The 27,641-nt window shown below is 37.6% G+C and overlaps 1 protein-coding gene across 1 annotated transcript; it reads left to right on the top strand.

Moving 5' to 3' along the window:
• The first annotated feature begins 2,290 nt into the window (after nucleotides 1-2,290).
• LOC136801650 (trimethylamine transporter-like) lies at nucleotides 2,291-25,868 on the top strand. The gene is made up of 14 exons (XM_067058295.1): nucleotides 2,291-2,363; nucleotides 3,161-3,305; nucleotides 3,634-3,810; nucleotides 5,099-5,175; nucleotides 5,474-5,630; nucleotides 6,621-6,742; nucleotides 7,799-7,997; nucleotides 10,357-10,457; nucleotides 11,050-11,250; nucleotides 11,851-12,052; nucleotides 12,666-12,871; nucleotides 14,354-14,531; nucleotides 23,330-23,756; nucleotides 25,014-25,868. The coding sequence occupies exons 2-14, from the start codon at nucleotides 3,175-3,177 to the stop codon at nucleotides 25,140-25,142; spliced, it is 2,307 nt and encodes a 768-aa protein (XP_066914396.1). The 5' UTR covers nucleotides 2,291-2,363; nucleotides 3,161-3,174; the 3' UTR covers nucleotides 25,143-25,868.
• The last annotated feature ends 1,773 nt before the right edge of the window (nucleotides 25,869-27,641 follow it).

Raw genomic sequence — 27,641 nt, 5'->3', positions numbered from 1 at the left:
TTTATTCGAATCTTTATTGTGTGAATTTTTCTGCAATTCTCCAGTTCGTAATTTTGAAAAAGTAGTGAATAATTTCTCCGTCGATTTTTTCTCTATTTCGCGCATAAGAAAAATCTTGGGCGATTCTTGATCCTATAAATGACGTTCATATAACGTTAGATAAACGGTGAAACAATGTTGAGTGCCAGCTGGCTAATCAATCATTTCGTTTTCTTTGCTCCCAATGACGTAATCTCTTTATGGAAGGTGATAGAAATTGACCGTCAATCGAACATCACTTTTCTGTTTTTCTACTTCCTATCTCTCTATCTCCTTTTCTATTTTCTGACTTTCTGAGACTTGTATTCTGATTTCTACTAACTTTTCTATGAATTTGATACTTCAAACTTTCTCCAAATATCGACCCGACCGGGATTCGAACCCACCAAATGAAAGAGTCTCTGATCAGAAACCCAGCGCGCTATCCGTTGAGCCACACTCGCACAGCAAAACACACAATTTGTAAATACTTATAGAATGACTAAAAAGACGGGGGTAATGTTATTATAATATGGGTAAAATTGCCCCTTTTTTAACCTGACTGAAATTCGAGCCGTTACTAGCAACCCTGCGGGGCCCAAGGCGCCGAGTATGCACCCGGCACAGTGACAAGCCGTTACTAGCAACCCTGACCCTACCTAACTGTTAGTTAATCAATTCGAAGCAACAAAACCCCCGGAAACACAAAATCGTAAATAGGAAAAAAAACCATGTTCGACTGACGGTCAATTTTTATCATCTTCCTCTCTTTATGGACAATTAAATATGAAGCATTTTTAAATCGGATTGCTCTAGATAAATCCGCTTTTATATTGCAAACTGCAGTGTCGTCTTTTCGTGTTGTCATGGCGACCTTACTTTCATAAGGAACCCATAAATTAAAGCATTCTTCAGCTATTCTAAAAAATGCAACCTGAAATTAATTGATTAAGGATACACAGGTTAATTGAAAAGAGAGAGAGAAGGCTTTAGACTAGTGAACTAGAATATGTATTTCTATTATAAGAACCAGTATTTGCACTCTCCCCAAGGACCCAGAAAATTAAATATAATTACTTGACTAAAGTGAAAGTAATGAAAACAGAGTTGAATTTTATTTTTTATTAATTATTTTGCAACTTGTTTCTTTTAGTTTATCTAGTTTATTAATTTTCGCGTGGACTTTTTTTTCGTGAATTAAAAATCTGAAAACTTTCGTGTGGATAAAATTTCGCGAATCGGCTCCTTTTGTACCCAATTTCTTTCATTTTCCTAGGAGGTTTTGATTAAAATTTGGATTTTAAACTTTTCGCGGGACTAATTTTCGCGAAAACGGTCAAAACTCGCGAAAATCTCAAAAATTAATCCACGATCAAGGGTTCTTTTCAGCCTCAATTTGTGCTTATTCTTCCGAAATGTCCAGGTTTAAGATTTAAAATTTTTAAGTTGCTTTTAAAGTATTTTATCATAATATAATAATAACTTTTTGGTCTCATATTTGGGCTGTCAATTGAGATTTTCATTTTTCGTCGAATAAAAAGTCTCATGTTCTTATAAGATTGTTTCTGTAGAAGAAAGTCTCCTCGTCCTTTTGCAGAAGTACTAAACTAAAAGTCTTTATCTTGCATTAGTTTTAATTCTTTTAATAATTTTCTAAGTATTGATTAGTACAATAATGAGCATCTATTGTAAAACACGTCGGAAAATGATGCAATGTTAATTAAGAATCCTCTAAAAATTGGTAGTAATACACGTTTATTATAAGAACAAACTATAAATTTAAGAACATTGGCTTCGTTGGCCAAAATCTTATAAACAAACTAAGAACATTTTAAGATCAAGCCTATCTTTTGTCTCGTCGCTTCACGCCATTCAGGTTTTTTTGCTTGGTGGAACAAATTGCTGGTACCGAACTGTGAACTAATTTCACCAAAGATGGCTGATTATTTTGCTTCACCTGCCGTTTCTTGGGAAATGCAGAGTAGCTCTATAAAATATCTACGGTTAGTACCTTTGGTAAGCGCTATCAGAATCATAAAAGAGTAAACTAGGAGACTGGGTTTGAGCTTGCTTAGCTTCTAATTAGTAATATGGTAAAGAGATTTAAGATCTGCGTAATGAGCTAATGATCTTATTGTATACTGATTTTATTGTATATATAATCTTTTCTCTATACATAATACCTTTTTATACTTTTCTTAGGTATTCGGATATTACAAACATTTCGGGAAAGTACAAGTTTTTATAAAGGTTTTTTTATTTTTCAGACCTATAAACATTAGCACAAGTCGGTATTTAAATATCAAACTATGGTTGATGGGTTAGTATCTGAGGCAGTTAACTTTGTAAGTACTTTAATGTGATTAATTTTCGCGGGGACTTAATTTCGCTGATAATATTTTCACGATTTAGTGCTATTTTTGCTATTTTACTGCCAAACTATGCATATTGGTTGTGAAATATGCATTATTAGCGCTTCTTTGATGGCGGTGAATATGTTAAAAGTGGTCTTTTGATATTTTTTGAAATTTGGTTCATAAAAAAGTTTAGTGGATGAGACCTTTTCAAATTTCCTTTGGGACTTATTTTTGCGGACGCGACACCCAAATCCGCCAAATTTAATCCACGTGAAAATTAATCCCATTAAATTAGTAGTAAGTTAGTAAAATGGTTATGTTAAAATTTGTAATTATTTTTCAACTCGTCAAAATATCCTGTCTGAGAAATGGAAAAAGCTAAAAAAAACTTTTGACTTCATAGGGAAAGGTGAGTACTCTTTCTGTTCTTATAAATATACTTTGAATCTAATTGCTTGCAAAGATAGAACATGTAAGGCAAACCGCTTTGAGTGATATTCTATAAAAGATTTGAACCACCATTTAGGTCATTACTGAGATATTTTCTCTCCATCTATCTTTATTAAAGGGACCGAAATTTGTAAACAAACCGTATGCAGCGGGATACAAAATCAAAACAAATGTCACAGGCCAAAATAAAAAAATTAAAACAAATATGGCTGATTTTGATTGTTCCAATTGTTTTGTTTTGGACACGTGATTTTAATTGTTCTCTTTAATGACACGTGGTTCGCACAATGTTTATATTTGACTAATTTTATGTCCCTTTAAATTTAATAACCTAGTTATACAACCAAACATGGAAAATGGAGTTTTATATAACGAAGTCAATGGAAATCTGCCAACTATACCGCAACCGCAACGGGCTTTAAGCCACCGCGAATTTAACCAGAATGACTTAACCGAGCGAAGAAAAGAATTTAGTAAGCGGTAAGTCCTGATATACTCTTTTTTTGTAAGCATAACATTTATAAGCATGCTTAGGCTCAAACTCGGTAAAAAATAAGCATAATGCCAAGCATACAAGCTGAAATGCAAAAAAAAACTTGTGCAGCTTTTCTAAAACGCTGACCTTTTTAGGGTTACTTTCAAAGTCATTGCAACGTCTTCTGACATTACATCATGGACCCAACAGCTGATTGGTTGTAAGTGACGTAAAATCAATCAGTACGTCAATTGCAACCAATCAGCTGTTGGGCCCATGGAAGACATTGTAATAGTGCATATCATGAATAACGTGTCAATTTCCATATTTCAGGTGTCTAACTTTCCGTTTCGAAAGGGGAGACCGGCTTATTCTGTCAGTCAATCCGCTATCGACATTCATTGGAGGTTTCTTGCTTTGGTTGGTCATTATTTGGGCTGTAGTAGACCATGATCAAAGTGCTGGGTATTTCAACGAAGCTCGATTATGGATCACTGATAAATGCACCTGGTAATCTGATACCTCCGTTTTATTCTTTTTTGAAAATACATTGGAGTCCCTTCAGTTAACAATCCCTTATAGACTTTACTCAATAACTTGAAATTTCCCTAACTCGAACAAAGTATATATACAGTTTTTCATACAATTGAGTCTCGAACCTCTATAACTCGAATGTCTCCTTAACTCGAACAAGTTTTATCGTCCCTTCAGCTAACAATCCCTTATAAACTTTACTCAATAACTTGAAATTTCCCTAACTCGAACAAAGTGTATATGTAGTGTTTCATACAATTGAGTCTCGAACCTCTATAACTTGAATGTCTTCTTAACTCGAACAAGTTTTATCGTCCCTTCAGTTAACAATCCCTTATAAACTTTACTCAATAACTTGAAATTTCCCTAACTCGAACAAAGTATATATATAGTGTTTCATACAATTGAGTCTCGAACCTCTATAACTCGAATGTCTCCTTAATTCGTGCAAGTTTTCTAGTCCCTTTAGTTAACAATGTCTTATAAATCATTGTCCATAGCTCTAAGTAACAAATTCCAATTCCCCGTGCGCGTTAGTTATGGAGACTCCACTGCACCACGTATTGGTATTTTTTAGTGACTTTACCAAATAAATTATTTAAAAACAGTAATTTAATTTAGGAGAACAGTTGAACAAAATAAGCGTAGAGGTACTTGTCAGGGTCCTTAAGTAAGAATCTGCATGAGGAAGTAAATACAAACTCTTGTTTATTCGAACTTCTATTATTCATGTGATGTAGTGCTATAGTGGTTATCGTGCTTGGCTTCAGTCCAGGAGGCCCGAGTTCGATACCCACCGTGGCACTACGATTCACTTGGCAAGTGAATGCTCCTTCGCCCAGGTCAACCCATGCCATGTGAGGGGAATTGGGTACCATAACTCTGATACAAGAGTATGGGTAGATATTCCAGGCATTCTGGTGTGCTGAGACACTTTAAGAGGTTCTACTCCTGCGAGGACATCCGTTCTCCCGTGTAGTTCGAGTGTCGTGGTATACACCATGGCTCGGCAGCTTGCATCTGCAGGGCTGCAATTTCTGCTTGCACTGTGATTCCTACTCCATCGTGGTTAGGACCCATTCCGATGCATCGGATGGTATATCTATATCTTTATATCTATATCTATTATTCAAGTCTTTTTATAATTCGAATCTCTCTGTAATTCGAACAAATAGGATTTCCCGTTCGATTTGGTCGAATTAGTGAGAGTCAACTATAGATAAATATCCGTTTCTTCCTCCAACTCCGATTCGTTCTTTTATAGGTTTTATGTTGGCAGTCAATTAGTATGGGTCATTTTGATTATCATCATTTATTTCAAATATGGTCATCTTCGATTAGGTACGTACAAGGTGGAGCCCAGAACTGATAAAAAAGACGGTCCAACGGGGAGCGAATCTAAAACACTATGATGGGATCACGAGGAACTTATAATAATTAGATATACTAAACTAAGTTTGTGACCCAAAGGCTTCTGATGTTTTCCTTGGATTCTCCCACTTACCCTTGACCCTTTCTCTTTGTCGATGGAGCTGGGTTGAACCCACTACCTTGCACGCCTTAGCTGGATTTTTACCTTTATGCTACGGTTTTTCAGAGTTAAACTAGTTTTAAAAAACACATTTATTCTTCTACACAGGTTTAGACACTGACCGTCCAAGATATAACAATTTTGAGTATTTCACAATGGTTTTTACAACTGGCTTATCGACAGGTCTTTTGTATGACTCTGTCAATGGACCTATTGTTGGATACAGAAATGAGAATACCCAAAATTTATTATTATACCAAGGAAAGTGAGTGAATGACACTTTTGTCATTCTACTATTATTGTTAAGTTGTTTTTTTATTTTTATACCGGGTGCGCCACAAAAAGGTTTCTCTCTTTAAAGTGAATTTCTTTGAGTTCTAAAAACTTTGAAAGGATCAAACTTTTTCCATTGGAAAGAAAAAAGATAAACTTGAATTTTGATGGGTCATTTATCAAATTTGATTCTTTAGATTAAAAGTTATGCTCAATTGAATAAAAAGTTACTTTCAAAAAGTGCTCAAAAACGTTGAAAATCGACCTAATTAATCAGAAGCGTAATCACTTAACACATCAGTATTTTCGTTTCAATCATTAAAAATGATATTTAGCTGTGAAAATGACCTTTTGTTATAACAAAGGAAGATTGAATTTCAATAAAAAGAAGAAAATTCGTCGGAAAATACCAAAGAATTTGGTAAGATTCATGAAAATACATAAAATATGGGTTTCGAAGTAAATCCTGCCTTACATTGACTTTATCTTTATCCAGTCTAGAAGCAAAAATCTGAGGAAAAATTCGGTAAAAAGTAAATCAAAATGACTAAGATGACGATTCCAAACCTTTTGGGGATTCAGTTTCAAAATTTATGTGTTTGATTACTAATGCTCTTTAATCATGTGAAAGCTATTACGATTGCTAATTTTGAAATTAAAATTTGATAGGTCAATTTTCAACGTTTTCGAGCACTTTCTGGAAGTAACTTTTTATTAAATTATGCGTAACTTTTGATCTAATGAACCGAATTTAATAAATGACCCATCAAAATTTAAGTTTATCTTTCTTCTTTTCAATGAAAAAGGAATGGTTCTTTAAGAATTTTTAGACCTCGAGAAGATTAACTTTAAAGAGAGAAACTTTTTTGTGGTGCATCCGGTATGAATCGAATGCTAAGGGGATGAAAATTTTAGTTCGAATTACAGAAAGATTCGAATAATAGAGTTTCGAATTAAAGAAGGTTGACTTTTTCTTTTATAGAAACACTTACATAGCGCAAGCACAAAATTCGTTGAATGTGACCATGCTTCATTGGGGACTTCAGGGTTTCAGTGTATATGTACTTCCATGTCTTCTACTCTCCGTTCTTTGTTATCGGAAAGGTGAGTATTCATGATATGCACACAACGTTGTTTTAACGTTTACCTAACGTTATATGGACGTTGTGAACGTTAGATGAACGTTGAAACAACGTTGTGTGCCAGCTGGGTGTTCATGATATGAACCATTGCAATCTCTTCCACGGACCCAACAGCTGATTGGTTGCAAGTGACGTATTGATTGATTTTACGTCACTTGAGACCACTCAGCTGTTGGGTCTGTGATGTAATGTCAGGAGATATTGCAAAATGATCCATCACCACTGCAATGATTTCAACTTTGTTCCACCCAATACGTCACTTTTTCTATTGTTTAAATTGGGTGGAAAGTTTCAAAAAGGTCTCAGAAGACTTTCCAGTGGTGCATATCATCAATACGTTTTTTATAAGAACATCCAGAATTTTTGGATGTCTTTGGATGTTCTTAACTCTTTGAGTTTTAAGCCTACATATGTTCTTAGCATGTTCTTATTTTCGTAATTTTGTGAGTATTTTTGTCCCATTTCCTAAGGAATCGGGTGTTTTAGCCAAAGCCTTCTTAATATTTCAGCCATCGAAGCCTTCAATTCTTGTATACTTTGCTCTTATAAAAAAGACCTAAATACCGATGTTATTTCCTAGTATTTCCTTATTACTCTGCACATTGCAATTATTCAGTCTAAAGGCCGTGGTTCCGTAAGAGAATCTACCCAGTCTAGTGGACCACTGGTTCTTTTTCACTCAGCTTTTGAGTGCGCTGATTGGCTAAGGCAAAATAATTGCACAAAAACAAAACGTCAATCATAAACATTAACATTAGAATCCAGTCGTTTTCACTTTCGTTTTTAAGCAAAAAGCAATGCGGTTTTGAATGTTTTGACGATGTTATCGTCCGTTACAGTGATAGTAAAGTCGGGAAAATATGGCGTTATGGCGTTAAGACGGTATACGGGAAAAATCGGCGGGAGAGTTTCGGAGAGTGGCAAACTCTACCGACTTTTGGCTTATTTCTTAGATAGTGATTTGTCTTAGACTATAGCATAGTCTAATGCTGTTATAAGAAATTTATGTTTTCCATAGGTTTACCTTTATCAGCCCGTTCGATGCTCTATCCTGTCTTTGGCAAAAAAGTCTTTGGAAGGCTTGGTGATTGTGTTGATGGTTTTACAATCGTTTCTATCAGTTTTGGCGTTGCGACGTCGTTCAATCTCGGCTCCTTAAGTATGGTATCTGGAGCCAGAATACTCTTTCCCGAATTGGAGGATAGTCAAACAGCAAGGTTTGTGAGTTATTTGGCGCTAACTATAGCATAATGTGTTGAATTTACAAAAGGAATTAGCTAACAGAAAACATACTTGTCTCCCAATAGACCCTAGTAAGAATCGCAGATCTCTACAAAACCCCAGGTAGTCATGCAGTAAGGAGCACGAATCCGTTAGTGGATGCCAGCAACCTAAATAGACCCCCCCCTGCAAATTAATTTTTGAGAAAAAAACAATACCTCCTTTTATCAGCCCTTGTATTCGTTTTTTATAAGAACGTCCAAAATTTTTGAACCATTCGAATGTTCTAAAATTAGCCTAAAAATGTTTTTAGAATGCTCTTAATTTTCCTACTTTGTAAATTTTTTTGTGAAATTTTCTAAGAAATTGGGTGTTTTGAAGTCCACAATATTTTTGCCATCGAAGCTTTATGTTCTCATTTAATTTGTTTTTATAAAGGAAAGAAACGTGCAAATCATGGAAACATTTTCAGACTTTCAAACTTGGACAAAAATGACGTAATTTGGTAAATTTGGGTCCAAAGTTAGCTTTTAGTTTCGTACTATAAGACCTTGCTAACATGTAATGTTTTAAAATCTATATCTAAAATTTACAGTAGTTCAAACTTTTGGTATTACAATAATGTCCAGTAAGCTTTTTTTGCCTACTTGACCCCTAGCTCATGAACTGAAATTGTTTTGAGCATTGATATTTATTTCGTCCATAGGTTTATAGCATTATGGATTGTAGCTGGATTATCACGATTTGAACATTGATATTTATTTCATCCATAGGTTTATAGCATTATGGATTGTAGTTGGATTATCACGATTTGAACATTGATTTTTATTTCGTCCATAGGTTTATAGCATTATGGATTGTAGCTGGATTATCACGATTTGAACATTGATATTTATTTCGTCCATAGGTTTATAGCATTATGGATTGTAGCTGGATTATCACGATTTGAACATTGATATTTATTTCGTCCATAGGTTTATAGCATTATGGATTGTAGCTGGATTATCACGATTTGAACATTGATATTTATTTCGTCCATAGGTTTATAGCATTATGGATTGTAGCTGGATTATCACGATTTGAACATTGATATTTATTTCGTCCATAGGTTTATAGCATTATGGATTGTAGCTGGATTATCACGATTTGAACATTGATATTTATTTCGTCCATAGGTTTATAGCATTATGGATTGTAGCTGGATTATCACGATTTGAACATTGATATTATTTCGTCCATAGGTTTATAGCATTATGAATTGTAGCTGGATTATCACGATTTGAACATTGATATTTATTTCGTCCATAGGTTTATAGCATTATGGATTGTAGCTGGATTATCACGATTTGAACATTGATATTTATTCGTCCATAGGTTTATAGCATTATGGATTGTAGCTAGATTATCACGATTTGAACATTGATATTTATTTCGTCCATAGGTTTATAGCATTATGGATTGTAGCTGGATTATCACGATTTGAACATTGATATTTATTTCGTCCATAGGTTTATAGCATTATGGATTGTAGCTGGATTATCACGATTTGAACATTGATATTTATTTCGTCCATAGGTTTATAGCATTATGGACTGTAGCTGGATTATCACGATTTGAACATTGATATTTATTTCGTCCATAGGTTTATAGCATTATGGATTGTAGCTGGGTTATCACCATTTGAACATTGATATTTATTTCGTCCATAGGTTTATAGCATTATGGATTGTAGCTGGATTATCACGATTTGAACATTGATATTTATTTCGTCGATAGGTTTATAGCATTATGGATTGTAGCTGGATTATCACAATTTGAACATTGATATTTATTTCGTCCATAGGTTTATAGCATTATGGATTGTAGCTGGATTATCACGATTTGAACATTGATATTTATTTCGTCCATAGGTTTATAGCTCTATGGATTGTAGCTGGATTATCACGATTTGAACATTGATATTTATTTCGTCCATAGGTTTATAGCATTATGGATTGTAGCTGGATTATCACGATTTGAACATTGATATTTATTTCGTTCATAGGTTTATAGCATTATGGATTGTAGCTAGATTATCACGATTTGAACCTTGATATTTATTTCGTCCATAGGTTTATAGCTCTATGGTTTGTAGCTGGATTATCAGCAATGATTTCAATAATTTGAAGTCATTTGAACATTGATATTTATTTCGTTCATAGGTTTATAGCATTATGGATTGTAGCTGGATTATCAATGATTTAAATAATTTGAAGTCATTTGAACATTGATATTTATTTTGTCCATAGGTTTATAGCATTATGGATTGTAGCTGGATTATCACGATTTGAACCTTGATATTTATTTCGTCCATAGGTTTATAGCATTATGGATTGTAGCTGGGTTATCAATGATTTCAGCAGCTGCTGGTATCCGAATGTCAATCAGGAGAATGTCCCAACTCTGTTTCTTAGTTGGTATAAAAACTCACTACATTTTTTCATTCCTTTGCTAGTTAGTCTTGCACATTTTTTATAAGAACCCTGATTTTTGTCCCTAAAAATGGCTGGTTCAGGAAAAGTTCACATGAAGGTTTAAAATTCCCATTTTTCGGCTTTTTCCCTCGATTTCTGACCCGAATATTTTCTGATTATTCTAAAACCTAATATCCACCTTCGAGTAAAATGATCGTCATGTATATCATCCCTAGGTACATACAGTCTCACAGATTCAGTGCAGTGAAACTTTTTTCCCACAGTGAAGATGAGAATTTCTACTGAAATCCCAATGGGGACAAAGATTATATTGTTCTCAAGTCAAAAAATCCACTTGGGATGATTTTGGAGTGCAATTTGTTCAATTGGATTTTAAATGAGGATTAAAAACAAAGTTCCTACTGGGATGAAACTTTCTGTAACCCAGGGCTGTATTCCCAGCTGGCACACAACGTTGTTTCAACGTTTATCTAACGTTATATGGACGTTGTGAACGTTAAATCAACGTTGAAACAACATTGAGTGCCAGCTGGGTTATTTACATTTACATTGGATTTTTCTTTTCATCTTTCAGGATCTATTTTCACCTTGACAATCGCTTTAAGTGATAACGTTTGGTATCTCCTTAACCTTGCCGTCCAATCTTTTGGTTACTATGTCCAATTTTTCATTGGTTCATCCACCTTCACTGCAGCTTTTTTACAAGAAGGCAAAGATACAGGTTTATACACCAAAGATGAGATCAATTGGATGCACCATAACACAGTCTTTTATTGTAAGTTGCATCCCCAGTTTCGTACCGTGAAGTCGGGTAACTTGCATCAGTGGAGGAGGGATACTTGTATAGCCATCAAATGACTGACCAATCAAAGCAGCAAAATTTCAAAACAAATGGACTACGCAGCTCCGCTCGCAGATCTAACTCTATTATTTTTGCTTTGATTTAAAATTGTATTTTAATGACCAGACAGGTTATTCATTTGAGGGCTATGCATGTTTGCCTCCACTGGTGCAAGTTACCGATCTCACTGTAGATATGCGTGTATTGAAGAGATTTGTTTGAACGTCAAGAAATACATTATTTCAAATTTTGATACAGTGGAGTCTCTATAAATCGATCACACACGGGGAACGCCAATTTGATCACTCGAACTCACTGGAGTAAAGTTTATAGTTAAGTTAAGTGAAAGGGACCCGAAAACTTTTTCTAGCTAAGGAGATATTCGAGTTTTAGAAGTTCGAGTTAAAAGACTCACTGTACCGAGAGAAAGATTCGTAAAAAAAGAATGTCGAAGAATACGTAAAAAATCATTCAAATTCAATCACAAAGTTATTAATCATGAAGTTAATTTTCTACAATTTCAAATCATTTTAGGGGGATGGTGGCTTGGATGGGCGTCAATGGTGTCTCTCTTCTCAGCCCGCCTCAGTAAAGGGCGTACCATCAAGAATGTTATTCATCTACAGTTTTTCATCCCTATGATCGCTTTATTTGTCTGGTTTTCAATAACTGGTGGACTCGCTATCGATATGCAGAACAGAGCTATTGCTGGTAATATTACTTGTGGCATGGATAAGTAAGTTTTTAAAGAAAATCCTGTTATTTTTGTTTGGGTAATCGAGTTTCTTAAAAGGACGTCGGGGTTTGATAACTGATGGCATCGCTATCGATATGCAGAACAGAGCCATTGCTGGTAATATTACTTGTGGCATGGATAAGTAAGTTCTTGAAGAAAATCCTCTTATTTTTGTTTGGGTAATCGAGTTCCCTAAAAGGACGTCGGGGTTTGATAACTGGTGGCCTCGCTATTGATATGCAGAACAGAGCTATTGCTGGTAATATTACTTGTGGCATAGATAAGTAAGTTTTTAAAGAAAACCCTCTTATTTTTGTTTGGGTAATCGAGTTTCGTCTTAAAAGGACGTCTGGGCATGATAGCTGGTGGCCTCACCATCGATAGGCAGAACAGAGCCCATTGCTACCAACGGTAATACCTATTGTACGAATTGATGAGAAAACCCTGTTACTCCTGTCTGGGCAATCGGACTTATATAATTTGCAATTTCCAATGTTTTTCTGCGGCAGAGTCGATATGACGACTGCGGAGGACCGCAGTAAATCACTTTTACCGTCCTTAATTTTGGTCAGAACTGCAGGTTGTTTTCAAAATTTTTCAAATTGATTTTTAGAGCAGCCCGAAAAATGATGAATGTTGAACCCTGGGTACAACGTTTGGGATGTGCAAATGAAACTTATAAACAGTTCTTTATTATTGCTGAGAAATACGATGATATCAAAGTGTTTTTACAAGTACTGGGGTTGATCATAACTTTGATGTATTTTATAACAAGTTTCGATTCTGCAGCTTTGGTCATGGGAATCATATCAAGCAACGGTAAGTAAGGGCCAAACACAGATATCATATTTTATATTTTAAGGCCGGTCTCCACTTGCGCGCGCTTCGATCGCAATTTTTTGAGCAAAGCTTCCACGCTATTGGTCAAAAGAAAAATAAAGCAATTCCATTGGCGCGATCTGACGTAACAGTTGAAAAAAGTTGAAATGTGTTCAACTTTTTTTTCGAGCGCGCGCTACATTTTTTATGACGTAATCTTTTTTCCAAGCAAAAAGAATTGAAGCCAAAAAGTGCGATCGCAGCGCGCGCAAGTGGACCGGCCTTTACATCATTAGTACAATCATGGTCAAAATCTATTGAGAATTTAGCTTATTTCCTCGTTTTTCGAAATTTAAAGTTCCGGCGAGAAAGTCGATTTTGGGCTTTCTCTTTAATTTAATCGAATATTTCAATTTGGGAGGGGTTGGCAGACTTCCAGACTATATTCTGAGCCTTATTTTTGAACTTTTGAATCCTCAGATCCTAAGGCTCTATGTTAAAACTCAGAGTTAAAACTCTACCCTTCCAACTTAACTTAGAGCACTTCCAAATCGTTTGTGGTTTTGAAAATTCGTGGGAATTTCCCTTTTTTCTAAAATATTACGACCATGATTGTAGATATTTCTTTACACACAAGGCTAGCTAATAGCTCAGCGAAGGAGTCAATATGCTGTTCCATTAAAAATCCATATAGGGGGCTGGACGAACCTTTTCAAGTCGAAATAAAAATTCTTGAAAATTGTGGATACCTGCTGGAAAATGACAAAATTTACAGAAAATCGTTGGATGAATTGATTTCGTATCTTAAAAGTAAGGTTGGGCGAGCTAAAATCAGTCTCAACACCCTGGAAATTTTAGAATAACATTTTACCCCCTGGAAAATGAAAAATCACTAGAAGTTATTCTCATATTACCTAGACGATGCTATCGTCTGTATAATATGTTATTATGATATAACATAGTTTTTATATTATTAAACGTAATATGTTGCGCGGCGGATAGAGTCTGTTTACAACAGCTACCCCTGAAAAAAATTCCCGTCTTCACGTTTTTTCCTCTTAGATGAAACTCGTAGATTACCTTATCTTATATATCATATCTTTATCAGAAGTCCCCCCCCCCTCTGAGAGGAGGAAACTCACATCAGCCAACGCCAGGGTATTTTCTGGTCTGCTCTGCTCTGCTCTGGTGTCCATCAGTAATGCACACAACGCCTGGAATACTCGGGCACGAGGATTGGTTTTACTTTTATGTCTCAATATCTTAAATATCTTTTATTTAAATATCTCTTAAATATCTCAACTATGGAAAATATTTAGGTAAAAATATTTTGAGGTTTTGCTCAAGACAGTAGAAAGATTCCGCATGCCAAATATCTCAAACCATTTGATTGTCCCTTTGAGCATAACATGTGTGTTTCTGAATTTTGATTAGCTTTTTCAGATATATGTATGTATTTTTTACTCGTCATCACATTTTCAGGTGACGAGAGACCACCCCTTCTCCAGCGAATGTTCTGGTGCATCACCATAGGAGCTGTCACTTCCATTCTTCTCATCTATGAGGAAAAAGTTGGTCGAAGTGAAGTCAGCTCTTTTGTTATTCTAGCTGGACTTCCTTTCGCTTTGCTACTATGTTTTTCAGCTATTTCGATTTGGCGGTAAGTTACTCTTAAAGGTTTTGTTTTTATATTCATGATATTCACGACGTAATGTTTTTTACGGAAATACCCCGGTTTATGCCAGTAGTGGCAAATTTTATACAACTTTTGTCTAGTTTAAATTTGCCACTACTGGCTAAAACTGGGGTGGAAAACATTACGCCATGAATATCATGAATAAGTGTGGTATCGTTTGCTTACTAATCAATGTTAATTCACAAGCTTTTGCACATTGGATTGATGCAGATGTGGAGCAAGATTGACCAGAGGGTTTTCACTTAGTTTTTTCATTGATTTTACAATTGGGCTAACAAGTGACTTTGAAGATATTGAAGTTGAGCCAGTGCGGTTAGCACGTTTAATAGTTTATACCTTCCCGAAAAATAAATTTTTTTTATAATTCTCTCATATGGTACCTTTATTACATTTTTTTTGGTGGGTCACATGATATATCTCTTTGTCAATACACAAATTTCCTATTAGTAGATTCAAATAAAAAACTCACGAAAAAACGTCGAATAAAGCTCTGATTTGCCGAGACATGCAAAGATTACTGTAGCGGCCTTAAATCGAAGGGGCGCTGACGAATGACGATAGGATTTCAGAACACGATTCTTGACATTAGAAATCAGGCTAAAAAATCACAAATAGCCATAAATTAGAAAAAGGTAAGAAATTCTACAAAATGCTTCAAATATCTATGTCGAAAATATGAAAGGCCTGCTGCTTGAAAATGGTCTCCAAAAAGGCTGAGATAAATAGAGAGACTCTCCAAAAAATAACAAACGTGGGTGGCACAAAGACTACCCAAAGAGAAAAATACCTCAAAAAAGTCACGTCAAAAATTAAAGGCAATGTGCCACCAGAAAATGCATGTATGCCAGAAGGAAACCCTAACACTGGAAATAATACAGGTTCTGGCTGGCTAGGAATATATACAAAAATTATATGGAAATAAAATACTCACTAAAATCACTGTCGAAATTCACTCCCACAACACGACGATCCTCACTCATGAAAACATAAAAAACATCCCACATCTCAAAAATTCGTAAGTCTCAAAAACTGAAATGAGCAGAAAAACGTCAATGATAAATCAACGAATCAGGAGTCAGTATGAAAAAAAAAGGGCGAATCAAAAACGAGAACGCAAATGTAGAAAACACTGTACAAAGAATGCACGCAAAAATCAATTACTATCAAAACTAATTACCGTGCATTCTGAATAAAGAAAATAATTACTAATGGAAGGACGTCTCAAGGGATACCTGACGTCACGTCTATATGTTGCCTACATACAGCAGTAACATTTGGCTCCCCTCGAGATATCCTTTCATATCATCTCGAAATAAAACATCACAATTAAATTTCATTCAATTATATAAGGCTCATCGGCGGGGAATCTCCTTCAACCAACAAGACCAGTTTCGATACTGGACGTTTAAACAGAGACCCATCGGCCATCCGGACTACGACTTGTCTGACATTTCCATCGGTACTTGTTATGACTTCGTCGATCATACATAATCTCCACTCGTTTCGAATATCGGATGCGTCTGTCAACAGGGCGACATCACCGACTTTGAACGAACGTCTTTCTTTCAACCACTTGGAACGTTGTTGGATGTTTTGGCAGTACTCTTTGCGCCATCTCGACCAAAACTCGTTCAGTAAATGTTGGACTCGACGCCATCGTTTACGAGTAAAGACTCCTGCTGATTTGAACTCGCCAGGCGGTGGAGCGACGACGTTCGACTTCATGGTGAGTAAGTTGGAAGGTGACAACGGTAGTGGACTTGATGGATCGCTCAACGTTTCAGTTGTCAACGGTCTGGAGTTTATGACTGCTTCTGCTTCACACATAAAAGTACGAAAGGATTCATCATCGAGACTGTGACCATGAGTTGATAGCAATGAATTGAGAATGGATCTTACAGACCTGATCTGTCTTTCCCACACACCTCCAAAATGACTTGCTAAAGGTGGGTTCCTCTTCCATCTGATCCAATCTCCTCCTTGTAGATTCAGAAATCGATTGATCTTGTCATCGTCAAGCTCAAGGACAGCGTTCCTAAGCTCATTTGCTGCTCCTACGAAGTTGGTGCCATTGTCGGAGTGCATGGTACGAATGTTTCCACGTCGAGCGATGAATCTTCTGAGGGACTGAATGAAGGAATCGGTTTCAAGGGAGTGGCTGAGTTCAATGTGGACTGCTCGAGAAGCGAAGCAAGTAAAAAGGGATCCATAACGTTTAAGTTCTTTCCTTTTTTCTTTGATAATGAAGGGTCCGAAGTAGTCTACACCACACACTGTGAAAGGAGGGCTCTCGTCAAATCTCTCAGATGGTAGATCAGACATCTTTTGAGGAGTTGCTGTACCACGTAGCTTGCGACATTGAACACATTTTGCGATGAGGGTACGAACGACTGAGTTGATGTTGGTGATCCAGTAGCCTCTCGATCTGATCTCGTTGATGGTGATACCTCGTCCTGCATGGTGAACGAGAGAATGACAATGTTGAGCGATCATAAGGGAGAACTTGCTTCTTTTGCTGAGGATGATTGGATGCTTCAGGTTGTTGTCAAGTAGTAAATTATTGGATAACCTGCCACCGACACGTAGGATCCTGTTTTCGTCTAAGAATGGGTCAAGTTTGATAATTGATGACGATCTTGGAATGGGTTTGTTGGTGTTGAGACACTCAATTTCTTCGTAGTAGAATTGACTTTGTGAAAGTTGTATCAGTTTCGTCTCAGCGAAGGCGAGATCTTCTGCTCGTAGGTTTGGCTTGTAACGAAGGATGATGCAGAGGATACGTTTAATTTTCTGCCAATTATTGGTTATGTTAGCCAATCTGTCGATAAATTTTTCTGTCGTAGGAGTGATGGAAATGCGATTGGCCTTGACTTCGGGGTCCTTGGGATCCAATGTGATTGACTTGTTCGTCGATTTGATCACCTCCATTGGTTGATGAAGGATTTTTGGACCAGCGGTGGTCATTTGAGATCGATTTCATGTCGAGTCCTCTGGTGGTGTCGTCTGCTGCGTTGTCTTCTGATTCGATGTATCTCCACTGATCTTGTCTTGAGTGATCGAGAATTGTGGTGACTCGATTTGACACGAACAGATGAAAACGTCGTGTTTCATTTCGAATGTAACCAAGTACGACTTCACTGTCTGTCCAGAAGAACTCATCGGTAAGTGACACTGGTAACTCTTCTCGAATTAAACAAGCGACTTTGGTGGACGTTTTAGCAGCTGTCAGTTCCATACGAGGGATGGTAGTCTTCTTGATTGGAGCCACTCTTGATTTTCCCATAAGAAGAGTGCACTGGATATCTCCTTGATCATTTTCGACACGAAGATAGCTGGATTGACCATAGGCGATCGACGATCCATCCGAGAAGTGGTGAAGTGAGTAGCTTCTGGTGCCAAAGTTTGGTGGAGCATAGCATCTTCTGACAGATATGGACTGCAGTTTGGGTAGTTCGGCTCTCCAACGTTCCCAAACTGTCTTTTGGCACTCTTCAAGTGGTTCATCCCAATCCTTCTTTTCGACGACCAATCTCTGTAACAGAAGTTTGCCTTCTAGGACGAATGGTGCTGCGAGACCCAGAGGATCGTAGATTGAGCTGATGGTTGATAGAATGCCTCGACGTGTCACTGGTTTGTCTTTCAATACGATTCTAAAGCCAAGACTGTCGTTTTCGATGCACCAGTGTACACCGAGGGCTCTGTCGACTGGTAGGATGTCGGTTGTCAAATCAAGCTCTTTGATACTCTTTCCACGTTCTGTAGGTTTGATTGACTTCAGAACTTCTCTTGAATTGGATACGACTTTCGTTAACTTGAATCCTCCAGCAGCACACATGTCGATTGACTTTCGAATGCCTTTGATAGCTTGTGAGTCATCTGGATAGGATTTCAGTACGTCGTCAACGTAGAAGTTCTGTCGAAGCGTGTCTGCTGTTTCTTGATCGAACTCTGCTTCATTGTCACTTGCACATCGTTTCAGAGCGAAGTTTGCGATGCTTGGTGATGAAATGGCTCCTTGGACGTGGGTGGTCATTACGTATTCTTTGAAATCTGATTGCAGATCTCCATCTGGCCACCATAGGAATCGTTGGAATGTGTGTTGCTCTTCTGGGATGTCGACTTGGTAGAACATAGCTTCTACGTCAGCCATGACAGCAACTTGCCCTAGACGAAAACGGATCAGGACACCGACAAGTTTGTTGATCAGATCTGGTCCTTGTAGCAACTCTCTGTTCAGTGACATACCACGATAGGATGCTGAGCAATCAAGGACGACTCTAATCTTGTCTGGTTTGCTGGCTTGATACACACCGAAGTGGGGATGTACCAGATCTTGCCTTGCTCTGCCTCCTCCTCACGATGGTCTGTCTGACGGGCATAACCTTTCGATATTAGTTTCTGCATGAAGTCGGTGTAATCAGAACGCATCTTTGGATTGTTTAGTAGCTTCTTCCTTAGCCATTCTGCTCGTTGAACTGCTTGTGGTCTGTTGTTATGTAGATTGACATTCGCATTCTTGAATGGAAGAGGGATTTGATAGTGGTTACTCTCTGATTTGACGATATTTTCGTTCATAATTTGAAGGAACTTCAGATCGTCTTGAGAACGAGTGTGTATCAGACAAGGGTCACCTGGTTCATTGAAGTCGTATTGATACATTCGCAGAAGATCGTTAGAAAGTGAGTTGTCGGAAACCTTTGTTGCGAAGGTGAAGAAGTGATTGGCAACTTTCTGTTGGATGACATCGTGAACTGCAATGTTGTTGCACGAAAGATTGGACTTGCTTCCTGGTATAGGCCCAAGGATACACCAACCAATTCTTGTCTCGAAGGCGTAGGGGCCTTGGTCGATGCTGGGTATGACGTTGATGGGTTCCAACGCTGCTGGGCAATTACCACCGATAAGGATACCGATTTGCACTTTCTCGTTGTCTTGTGGAAGGAATGGACATAACTGTTTCAAATGATGCCAATGGTTGATTCTGTTTGGTGTTGGTATTTCGTCATCGTCGATTGGAATCTCCTCTTGAGTGTAACAAGATGGCAAATCGACGTTTACACCATTATGGAAGTTGATGACCGTCAAGTTTGTGACATGTTTGCAATCGGTGGTCTGTTCACTTGTCAAAGTTCTTATCTTCAGTGAAGTTTTGGTAGATGGTGCTTGAAGAGTTTCAACGATATCTTCTCGAATAAACGATGCTTGGCTGCCACTGTCAAGAAGGGCGAAGGTGTTTACTGATCGATTGCTGTGTCGCAGCGTGACTGGTACGACACATAGACTGACTACGACTCCTTCCGATGATGTTCTTCTGCTACCAACAGATGGGTTTGTTGTGGCTGGTGGTGTTGATTCAGCCGGTGGGGTTGCAGCTGGTGGGGTTGCATCAGCTGCTTGTCTGTCTGATGGATTTCGTTGATTGTCAGGTTAGGTTCTTCGTCTAACGAAACCATGAAGTCCAGTAGGATGTTCTCTGTTGCAGATCTTGCATGTCCTTTTCTTCTTGCATGTCTTTATAGTGTGACTCTCAGTTAGTGGACCATAGCATCCGAAACAAAGCTTTTTCTTGTAGATGATCTTTCTTCTTTCATGGACAGGGTGTTGCAAGTATTCCACACATTCGTCTAAGTCGTGGGCATTCGAACACTGTGGGCAAGTGACGTTGGTACCAACACGGTATTGTTTGATTGGTTTTCTTTCTCTTTGAGTTCCTGAGTCGTTAGCTCCTCTGGAATAGAGGGGATCGGTCAACAGGCTGATTTCTTCTTCGATCAACATCAACCAATGATTGAGGTTCGGCTCACGTTTTGATTTGCGAATTTTATGAGCTCTGCGGTTCCAACGGTCTTGAACGAATGTTGGAAGCTTTGAATGAAGAAGTTGGATGATGTCAGGATGTCAGAACTGCCTTGGTTGTTGATGGTGGTTTGGAACTTCTTGACGAACGCGTAGAACTTCTTCATGTTGGCTGTATCACTTGGTCTGATCTTCTGCCATGAACGAAGTTGCTTCTTGTACTCATTGATGATGCGATACTTATCTCCATAATTTTCGTAGAGGATGTTTTTGGCTTCCTTGTATCCGGTTTCAGGAGTTAGATATATACACCCCTGTATCAGCTCTTTTGGTTCACCTTCGACGTGTTTTATCAACTGAAGGAGTCTGGTAGATTCATCTGCGGTTTTTCTTTCGACGGATTCTTCAAATGTGGTCATAAAGAACCAAAACTCAAGTGGATCTCCTTTGAAGGGTTGTATTTGAACGTCAGGTAGCTGCAACATTTGAATAAGTGATACCATTTCGTTTGCTGTTGGCGTTTGTTGCACTATGGGCTGTGAAGGCTGATTGTTTGTAGGATACGTAGGAGAAGCGTGCTGACTCCACGACGACATCTGTTGATCATCTGTAGTACGATGGATTCTGGAGGTCCTTGTAGGATGTGGACCACGCGGTGGATGTGGTTTCCTAGGAGGATGTTGCTGATTACATGAAGGTTGCTGGTCACGTGAAGGTTGCTGGTCACGTGAAGGTTGCTGGTCACGTGAATGTTGTTGATCACGTGAAGATTGCTGGTCACGTGAAGGTTGCTGGTCACGTGAAGGTTGTTGATCACGTGAGGGTTGCTGGTCACGTGAAGGTTGCTGGTCACGTGAATGTTGTTGATCACGTGAAGATTGCTGGTCACGTGAAGGTTGCTGGTCACGTGAAGGTTGTTGATCACGTGAGAGTTGTTGAGCATATGAAGGTTGATTATCACGTGAAGGTTGATGGTCACGTGATTCACGTTGGTTGTCTATGGAGGACTGATCATTGAAGTTCTCAAGAAAATTTGGGTTAGAGTTCGTAGGTGTCGATTGTATATAAAGATATTTCTCAACCAGGGATTTCTTTGTCTCTACCGGTATCGAAGATAAGGCTTGACTACGTTCCTCCTCATCCTCTTGTTCAAAAACTCTCAATCTGGCTTTTGCTTTGGCGAGCTCCATTTGTTTGGTCAAAAGCTTTTCCTTTTTGCGAGCCTCTTCTTGGAACTGTATAAAAGACTCTTCGATCTCCAACTCGGCTACTCTTGCTCTTTCTTCGAGGGCTGCTTGTCTAGCACTGTATTGTGATTGATGGCTTCCTGATGAGGTCTTCTTTTGACACGAAGAAGAACTGCCTGACTTGGCACTGGCCCTGCGACTCGATCGTGGGCTCAATCTCCTGTTTGAATTTGATACTTCGCTGGGTGTTTTCGATCTTTCGAGGGATTTGTTGCTGGTCTCATCTCCAGCGTATTGAGGTTCGGGGTGCTGATTTATGAAATCGTAAAACTTCCTTTTAAGTTTATGAACGTCTCTATCGACCCTGTCAGCAAACGACTCTGACAGTAAGAGCTCGGCGTCTTCATTCATCAGCATCATGCACTTTGCATGTAGCTCCATAAAGTCTTTGAAAAGAAGGTCTGTGGCTGCCATCTCTGCTCTTGCCAACTCTTCATTTTCGGCGTCTATCGCTTCTTGTATGGACTTCATTTTATTTCGGAGCTTGCGTTCAATTTTGCTTCTTTTCCCCTGATTTTCATCTAGCTGCCACAATCGACCTTTCTCGGTGGGTCGGGCACTGCGTTTCGGGGGAACATACGACATGTCGAGTGATCAAAGGTCGTCCTGGTAGTCGTGGTAAGTGATTTTACTGTAGCGGCCTTAAATCGAAGGGGCGCTGACGAATGACGATAGGATTTCAGAACACGATTCTTGACATTAGAAATCAGGCTAAAAAATCACAAATAGCCATAAATTAGAAAAAGGTAAGAAATTCTACAAAATGCTTCAAATATCTATGTCGAAAATATGAAAGGCCTGCTGCTTGAAAATGGTCTCCAAAAAGGCTGAGATAAATAGAGAGACTCTCCAAAAAATAACAAACGTGGGTGGCACAAAGACTACCCAAAGAGAAAAATACCTCAAAAAAGTCACGTCAAAAATTAAAGGCAATGTGCCACCAGAAAATGCATGTATGCCAGAAAGGAAACCCTAACACTGGAAATAATACAGGTTCTGGCTGGCTAGGAATATATACAAAAATTATATGGAAATAAAATACTCACTAAAATCACTGTCGAAATTCACTCCCACAACATGACGATCCTCACTCATGAAAACATAAAAAACATCCCACATCTCAAAAATTCGTAAGTCTCAAAAACTGAAATGAGCAGAAAAACGTCACTGATAAATCAACGAATCAGGAGTCAGTATGAAAAAAAAAGGGCGAATCAAAAACGAGAACGCAAATGTAGAAAACACTGTACAAAGAATGCACGCAAAAATCAATTACTATCAAAACTAATTACCGTGCATTCTGAATAAAGAAAATAATTACTAATGGAAGGACGTCTCAAGGGATACCTGACGTCACGTCTATATGTTGCCTACATACAGCAGTAACAATTACCTCATTACTCTGGACATTTTGAAAAGAATATGCTTATGTGCGTGCAATATCCAGCCAATCAGAGCTTTACTCGACGTTTTTTTTTCGTGACTTTTTTACATGAATCTGCTAATAGGAAATACGTGTATTGATGGAACCCCAAGATAACCAGATTTTGATTCTCCATTCAATTTGAATTTTCAATATTACCCAGACAGCACACAACGTCAAAACACCGTCCATGTGACATTCATAACGTCCAAATAACGTTATTTGAACGTTAAAACAACGTTGTGTGCCAGCTGGGTATCATAGACTTGATATTCGCACTTCTCCACAAAATTCAGATTATTGAAACTGGAACCCTACTGGCGTTACGATACAGTTAAACACTGGAGAATGCTTTATGGCAATATCAAATCTGGCCGGCTCTTAAAAGACGTTCTTATAGCAACTTTAGCTCCATGGTATTACCTTGGTCAAATTGCAATTCGTGAGGGAAAGAAAACCAAGCAAACTGACCAACACCCGAATCGTTTCTTCAAATATTTTCAATTCGCTTTACCATTTTATTTATGGATTTTCCTATTGTTTTTACATATTGGTTTTAATTACGTCAATTATATTGGATGGACTTTCTTCATTGGTTTTGTAATATTGGCAAGCCGATTACGAACAGGATTACGACATCAACATGGTATCCAGGGTAACGTCATTGAAGATATCGCCATCTTGGTGATTTATCCATTCACTGTGGTACAAATGAATGAGCAGGTCTGTATTACACCAGTATTATCCTGAGATTTATAAAGCCCGAAGGGCTAGATGACGTACTTTTGCTGAAAAGTGTGCCGTGGTTAGGAAGGAAATCCTACCTAAGTAACGTGTGACATTACAATAGAATTTCAGCGCTTGACCAATCAGAAGCTTCGCAGGTTTTCGAAAACAATAGCTACAATATTCTTTCCGATATTCACTTTTTTGCCTGCGATGGCTTAAAGCACGACATCTAGCCCTTCGGGCTTTATAAATCTATATGATATTATCCCTAGTAACGCTTCAAGGGAGGTTGGGTTCTAGTTTAACAGGGTTGAATGACGTCAAATATATTTAACTGCTACCGTGGGTATCACATTTCGGACTTTCTTTGGAATACAAGCTATGATCGTAAAAGCATGTAATTTTTTTCATCAAATTGCCAATAATCCAGTCTGCTCAAGTAAAGAATCCTGCATTATAACCATTGAGTTTCAAGCCGAAGGCTAGAGGTCAATCTCTTTGGTAGGATTTGAAGCCAACAAATCCTACCAAAGTTGCGCGGCCTTGAGCGACCCGCCTGGTTTTTACACAAATGACAGATTGAAACTAAAATTTACCGCTTAATTTCGAAAAATATATCACTCGAAAACAAAGGAATTGCTAGATTCAATCCGTCATCCAAAATACGGCGCATATTTTAAGGCTTCAATTTTTCTTGCCTGAGAAAGGTTAGAGATTGACCTCTAGCCCTTCGGGCTTGAAACTCAATGATTATAACACGCGTGCGTAATTTCTTGTTTTTTTTACCGTATGTTAATCTTTGTAATAAGCAAAGAAGAATCAGTTCGTAGGGGTGGACAAACTAACCAGGTCGGGGTTGTGGACGGCGAAATTTGCCGTTCTTTTTGTCTATTTTTCTTTAGTAAATGTAGTATTCTTTAGATTAACCCCCTTCAATCCACTGACCTTTATACATCCCTGGACCAAGGTTTATCAGCCATCTTTGATTAGAGTTTTTTTGGAATTGGTACCCGAGAAGAAGCCATTGAAATGTTAGAAATTAAAACGTCTAACGGCGCTACATTAACAAAGATATTTGAGGGAAAGCAGATCTAGCGCTCTCGATACATTTACACCGCTATTGAGTAGTGCCGCCATTAGGGTACCACTTTTCAAAAAACTCCGATCAAAGATTTTGCTTTGCCGGGATTGAGAAACTTGGTCCATGGTATATAAAGGTCAATGCTTCAATCTCTTGTTTGATATTTTCAGATTGCAGTGCGTGAACCCAATCATCGTAGGGAAGGTGCTCCAAATCCAGCTTTTGAGGAGACTAATGTTAACGACGCTGGTAGTGAAGGGAATGTATTTCCAGAAATTGAAGAAGAAGTTCAGGCCTGAAAATCGAAATAATGCATTACTACCCAACTGGCAAACAACGTTTTTTTAACGTTCAAGTAACGTTAATTGGACGTTACGGCACAAGTATCGTTGATTGGACGTTCAAGTAACGTTGATTGGACGTTATGGCACAAGTATCGTTGATTGGACGTTCAAGTAACGTTGATTGGACGTTATGGCACAAGTATCGTTGATTGGACGTTCAAGTAACGTTAATTGGACGTTACGGCACAAATGACGTTAAATGGACATTATGAATGTCAAATGGACGGTGTTTTAACGTTGTGTGCCAGCTGGGATGTATCTTAGTATTTAAACATTAAAGTTCTTAGCTATGATGATCGTAGTAATAACAAAAGTATGAAATTAAAAAAAGGCGAAATGGCAGAGCTGAACAAAGAAGTTCATGAACTTAAAAAGAATGTAATATTTTTATCATGGATGATTTGACAAATCGAAAGCGAATGAGTTCGAAGTGGGATCTGGAAGGTCCCGAATTCACAATGTTTTGCTTTTCTGGGGGAGGCATAGAATGCAGAGGGGTACAACCTCCAGCATCTTTCAGGGGGGATAAGGAAAATAGCCCCACCTTCACAAACCCTTCCCCAAAGCCTAGATTTGTAATATGATTTAAAATATTTGTAACCTATCTTTCTGCCCCCAGTTCTATTACTCGACACTAGGGTGTCTAGGGCCCCTACCAAGCTAGCCCCTCCTATTTTTTTTAAAAATACAACCCCAATCAAGCAAAAATGGTTTAAAGGGACATTAAAGTAGTAAGGTAGCGTCTCCAAATATTGTTTCATTTTTAAACGAAAATGAAACGAAAGCTTCGTTTATGTTTCGTTTAGCTTTCGTTTCGACTTCGTTTCGACTTCGTTTCGAATATATTCAGATAATGATGTCTGATTAACTTTAATTACTTAAGAAAAGAAGATAATTGAACTGAAAAAAGAAAATATTTTGAAACGAATGGTGAAACGAAATAAACTTTTTCTCTGGATTTCATGTCATCCAAAACTTTTTAGAATTTTTAGCAATAGTCTCATTTTGTTACTACAACAATAGATAGTTATTACTTCCTCAAAATGCGTAATATTTTTTTCGATGTTTAAAGGGATTCACTTTCTGAAGTTTCTTGCTTTCTTGCTTCAAGTTTTCTAATATCTTTTGCCCTCGATTTAAGAATTCTTTTAAACCTGGTTCTGATAAAAAATAAAAATTATGGTATAAGGCTGCGAAGGTACTTTCCGACATAACAACCCGAAACACTTTGCAAATTACTTCAATATAATTCATATGGGAATACCGTAATTAATTACAACTGAGTTGGTAATTAATTACAATTTGAGTCGGTAACACCTTTAAGACCTGTTAAAATTGTTGCACTAATTATATCCCTGTTAGCTGATAGTCCCGAACAGTAAGAAAAACATATTTCTGAAAAAGTCTACATCATAAAATACAAAAGCAGACTTCAATTTGGATTGATCTTCAACCAAAACATTCTGTTGAAAATAAAGTTCAGTCATTAAGATATATTCCTAAAAAGCGTGCATATGTGAAATTAAACATGAACTCCCTATCCTATCCGTTTCACAAATTTTTAAGTGAGAAGTTTCTCTAAACGAAATGAAACGAAATAGAAAAAACTCAGAGATATTAGATAATTATCTCTAAATTAGGACTAATTATGCATTTCGTTTGAGCTTCGTTTGAACTTCGTTTGAACTTCGTTTTAAATCGTTTCATGAAACAATTTGAAACGAAAAAAATGAAACAACATTTGGAGACGCTCCCTAAAATGTAAACATTGTGCGAACCACGTGTCATTAAAGAGAACAATTAAAATAACGTGTCCAAAACAAACTTGTAAAACAATTGAACAATCAAAATTAGCCATATTTGGTTTGATTTTTTATTTTGACATGTGACATTTGTTTTGATTTTGTATCCGCTGCATACAGTTTGTTTACAAATTTCGCAAGTACTGTTATGTCCCTTTAACCTTTAACACTCACCCCCTAAACTTTGGTGGGGTGCATTCTATAAAAAAAACGTCCAAAACCAGACTATCTTCATATAAATGTCATACACTTTTCTAAACGTAGTTACGTTTTCTCCTAAAACTATTTTACTTGTTCCAACGTTCTAAACGTTGAATAAATTTAAAATTTATATTTTAATAAAAGGTAGTAAAAATTCCTTTTTGTAATTAATTATTGTAAATCATTTATGTAAGCTATTGTAAGTAAGGGTGTCTTATTTCTACACTGTAAGGGTCCGAAGTCAATTTTTGGGCTGAACGTATGGCCCCGGGTCTGAGGGGCGAGTAAGAACTTTTTTGACTTGAAAAGGTTCGTCCACCCCCATGTATGGAAATTTTGAAGGAATATTTGTACATCAAGAGATATACATTTGAGAAAATGAACAAACACCCCCTTTTTCACAGACCCGGTGGGATTTTCAGCTAGTGGGAGTAAAAACAGCAGTCTTAAA

This window comes from Clytia hemisphaerica, unplaced genomic scaffold (genome assembly GCF_902728285.1).
Source record: "Clytia hemisphaerica strain Z4C2 unplaced genomic scaffold, Clytia hemisphaerica genome assembly, whole genome shotgun sequence".
NCBI classification, from domain to species: domain Eukaryota; kingdom Metazoa; phylum Cnidaria; class Hydrozoa; order Leptothecata; family Clytiidae; genus Clytia; species Clytia hemisphaerica.
The sequence above is the reverse complement of the archived record's forward strand: the minus strand, read 5'-3'. Positions and strand labels throughout refer to the sequence as shown.

Bases quoted from the DNA above. Each gene is read 5' to 3' on its own strand.
- LOC136801650 (XM_067058295.1), top strand. From the start codon at position 3,175: ATGGAAAATGGAGTTTTATATAACGAAGTCAATGGAAATCTGCCAACT. The intron at 6,743-7,798 runs GTGAGTATTCAT...TGTTTTCCATAG, and splicing joins CGTTCTTTGTTATCGGAAAG to GTTTACCTTTATCAGCCCGT. The intron at 12,053-12,665 runs GTAAGTTTTTAA...ATTGATTTTTAG, and splicing joins ATTACTTGTGGCATGGATAA to AGCAGCCCGAAAAATGATGA.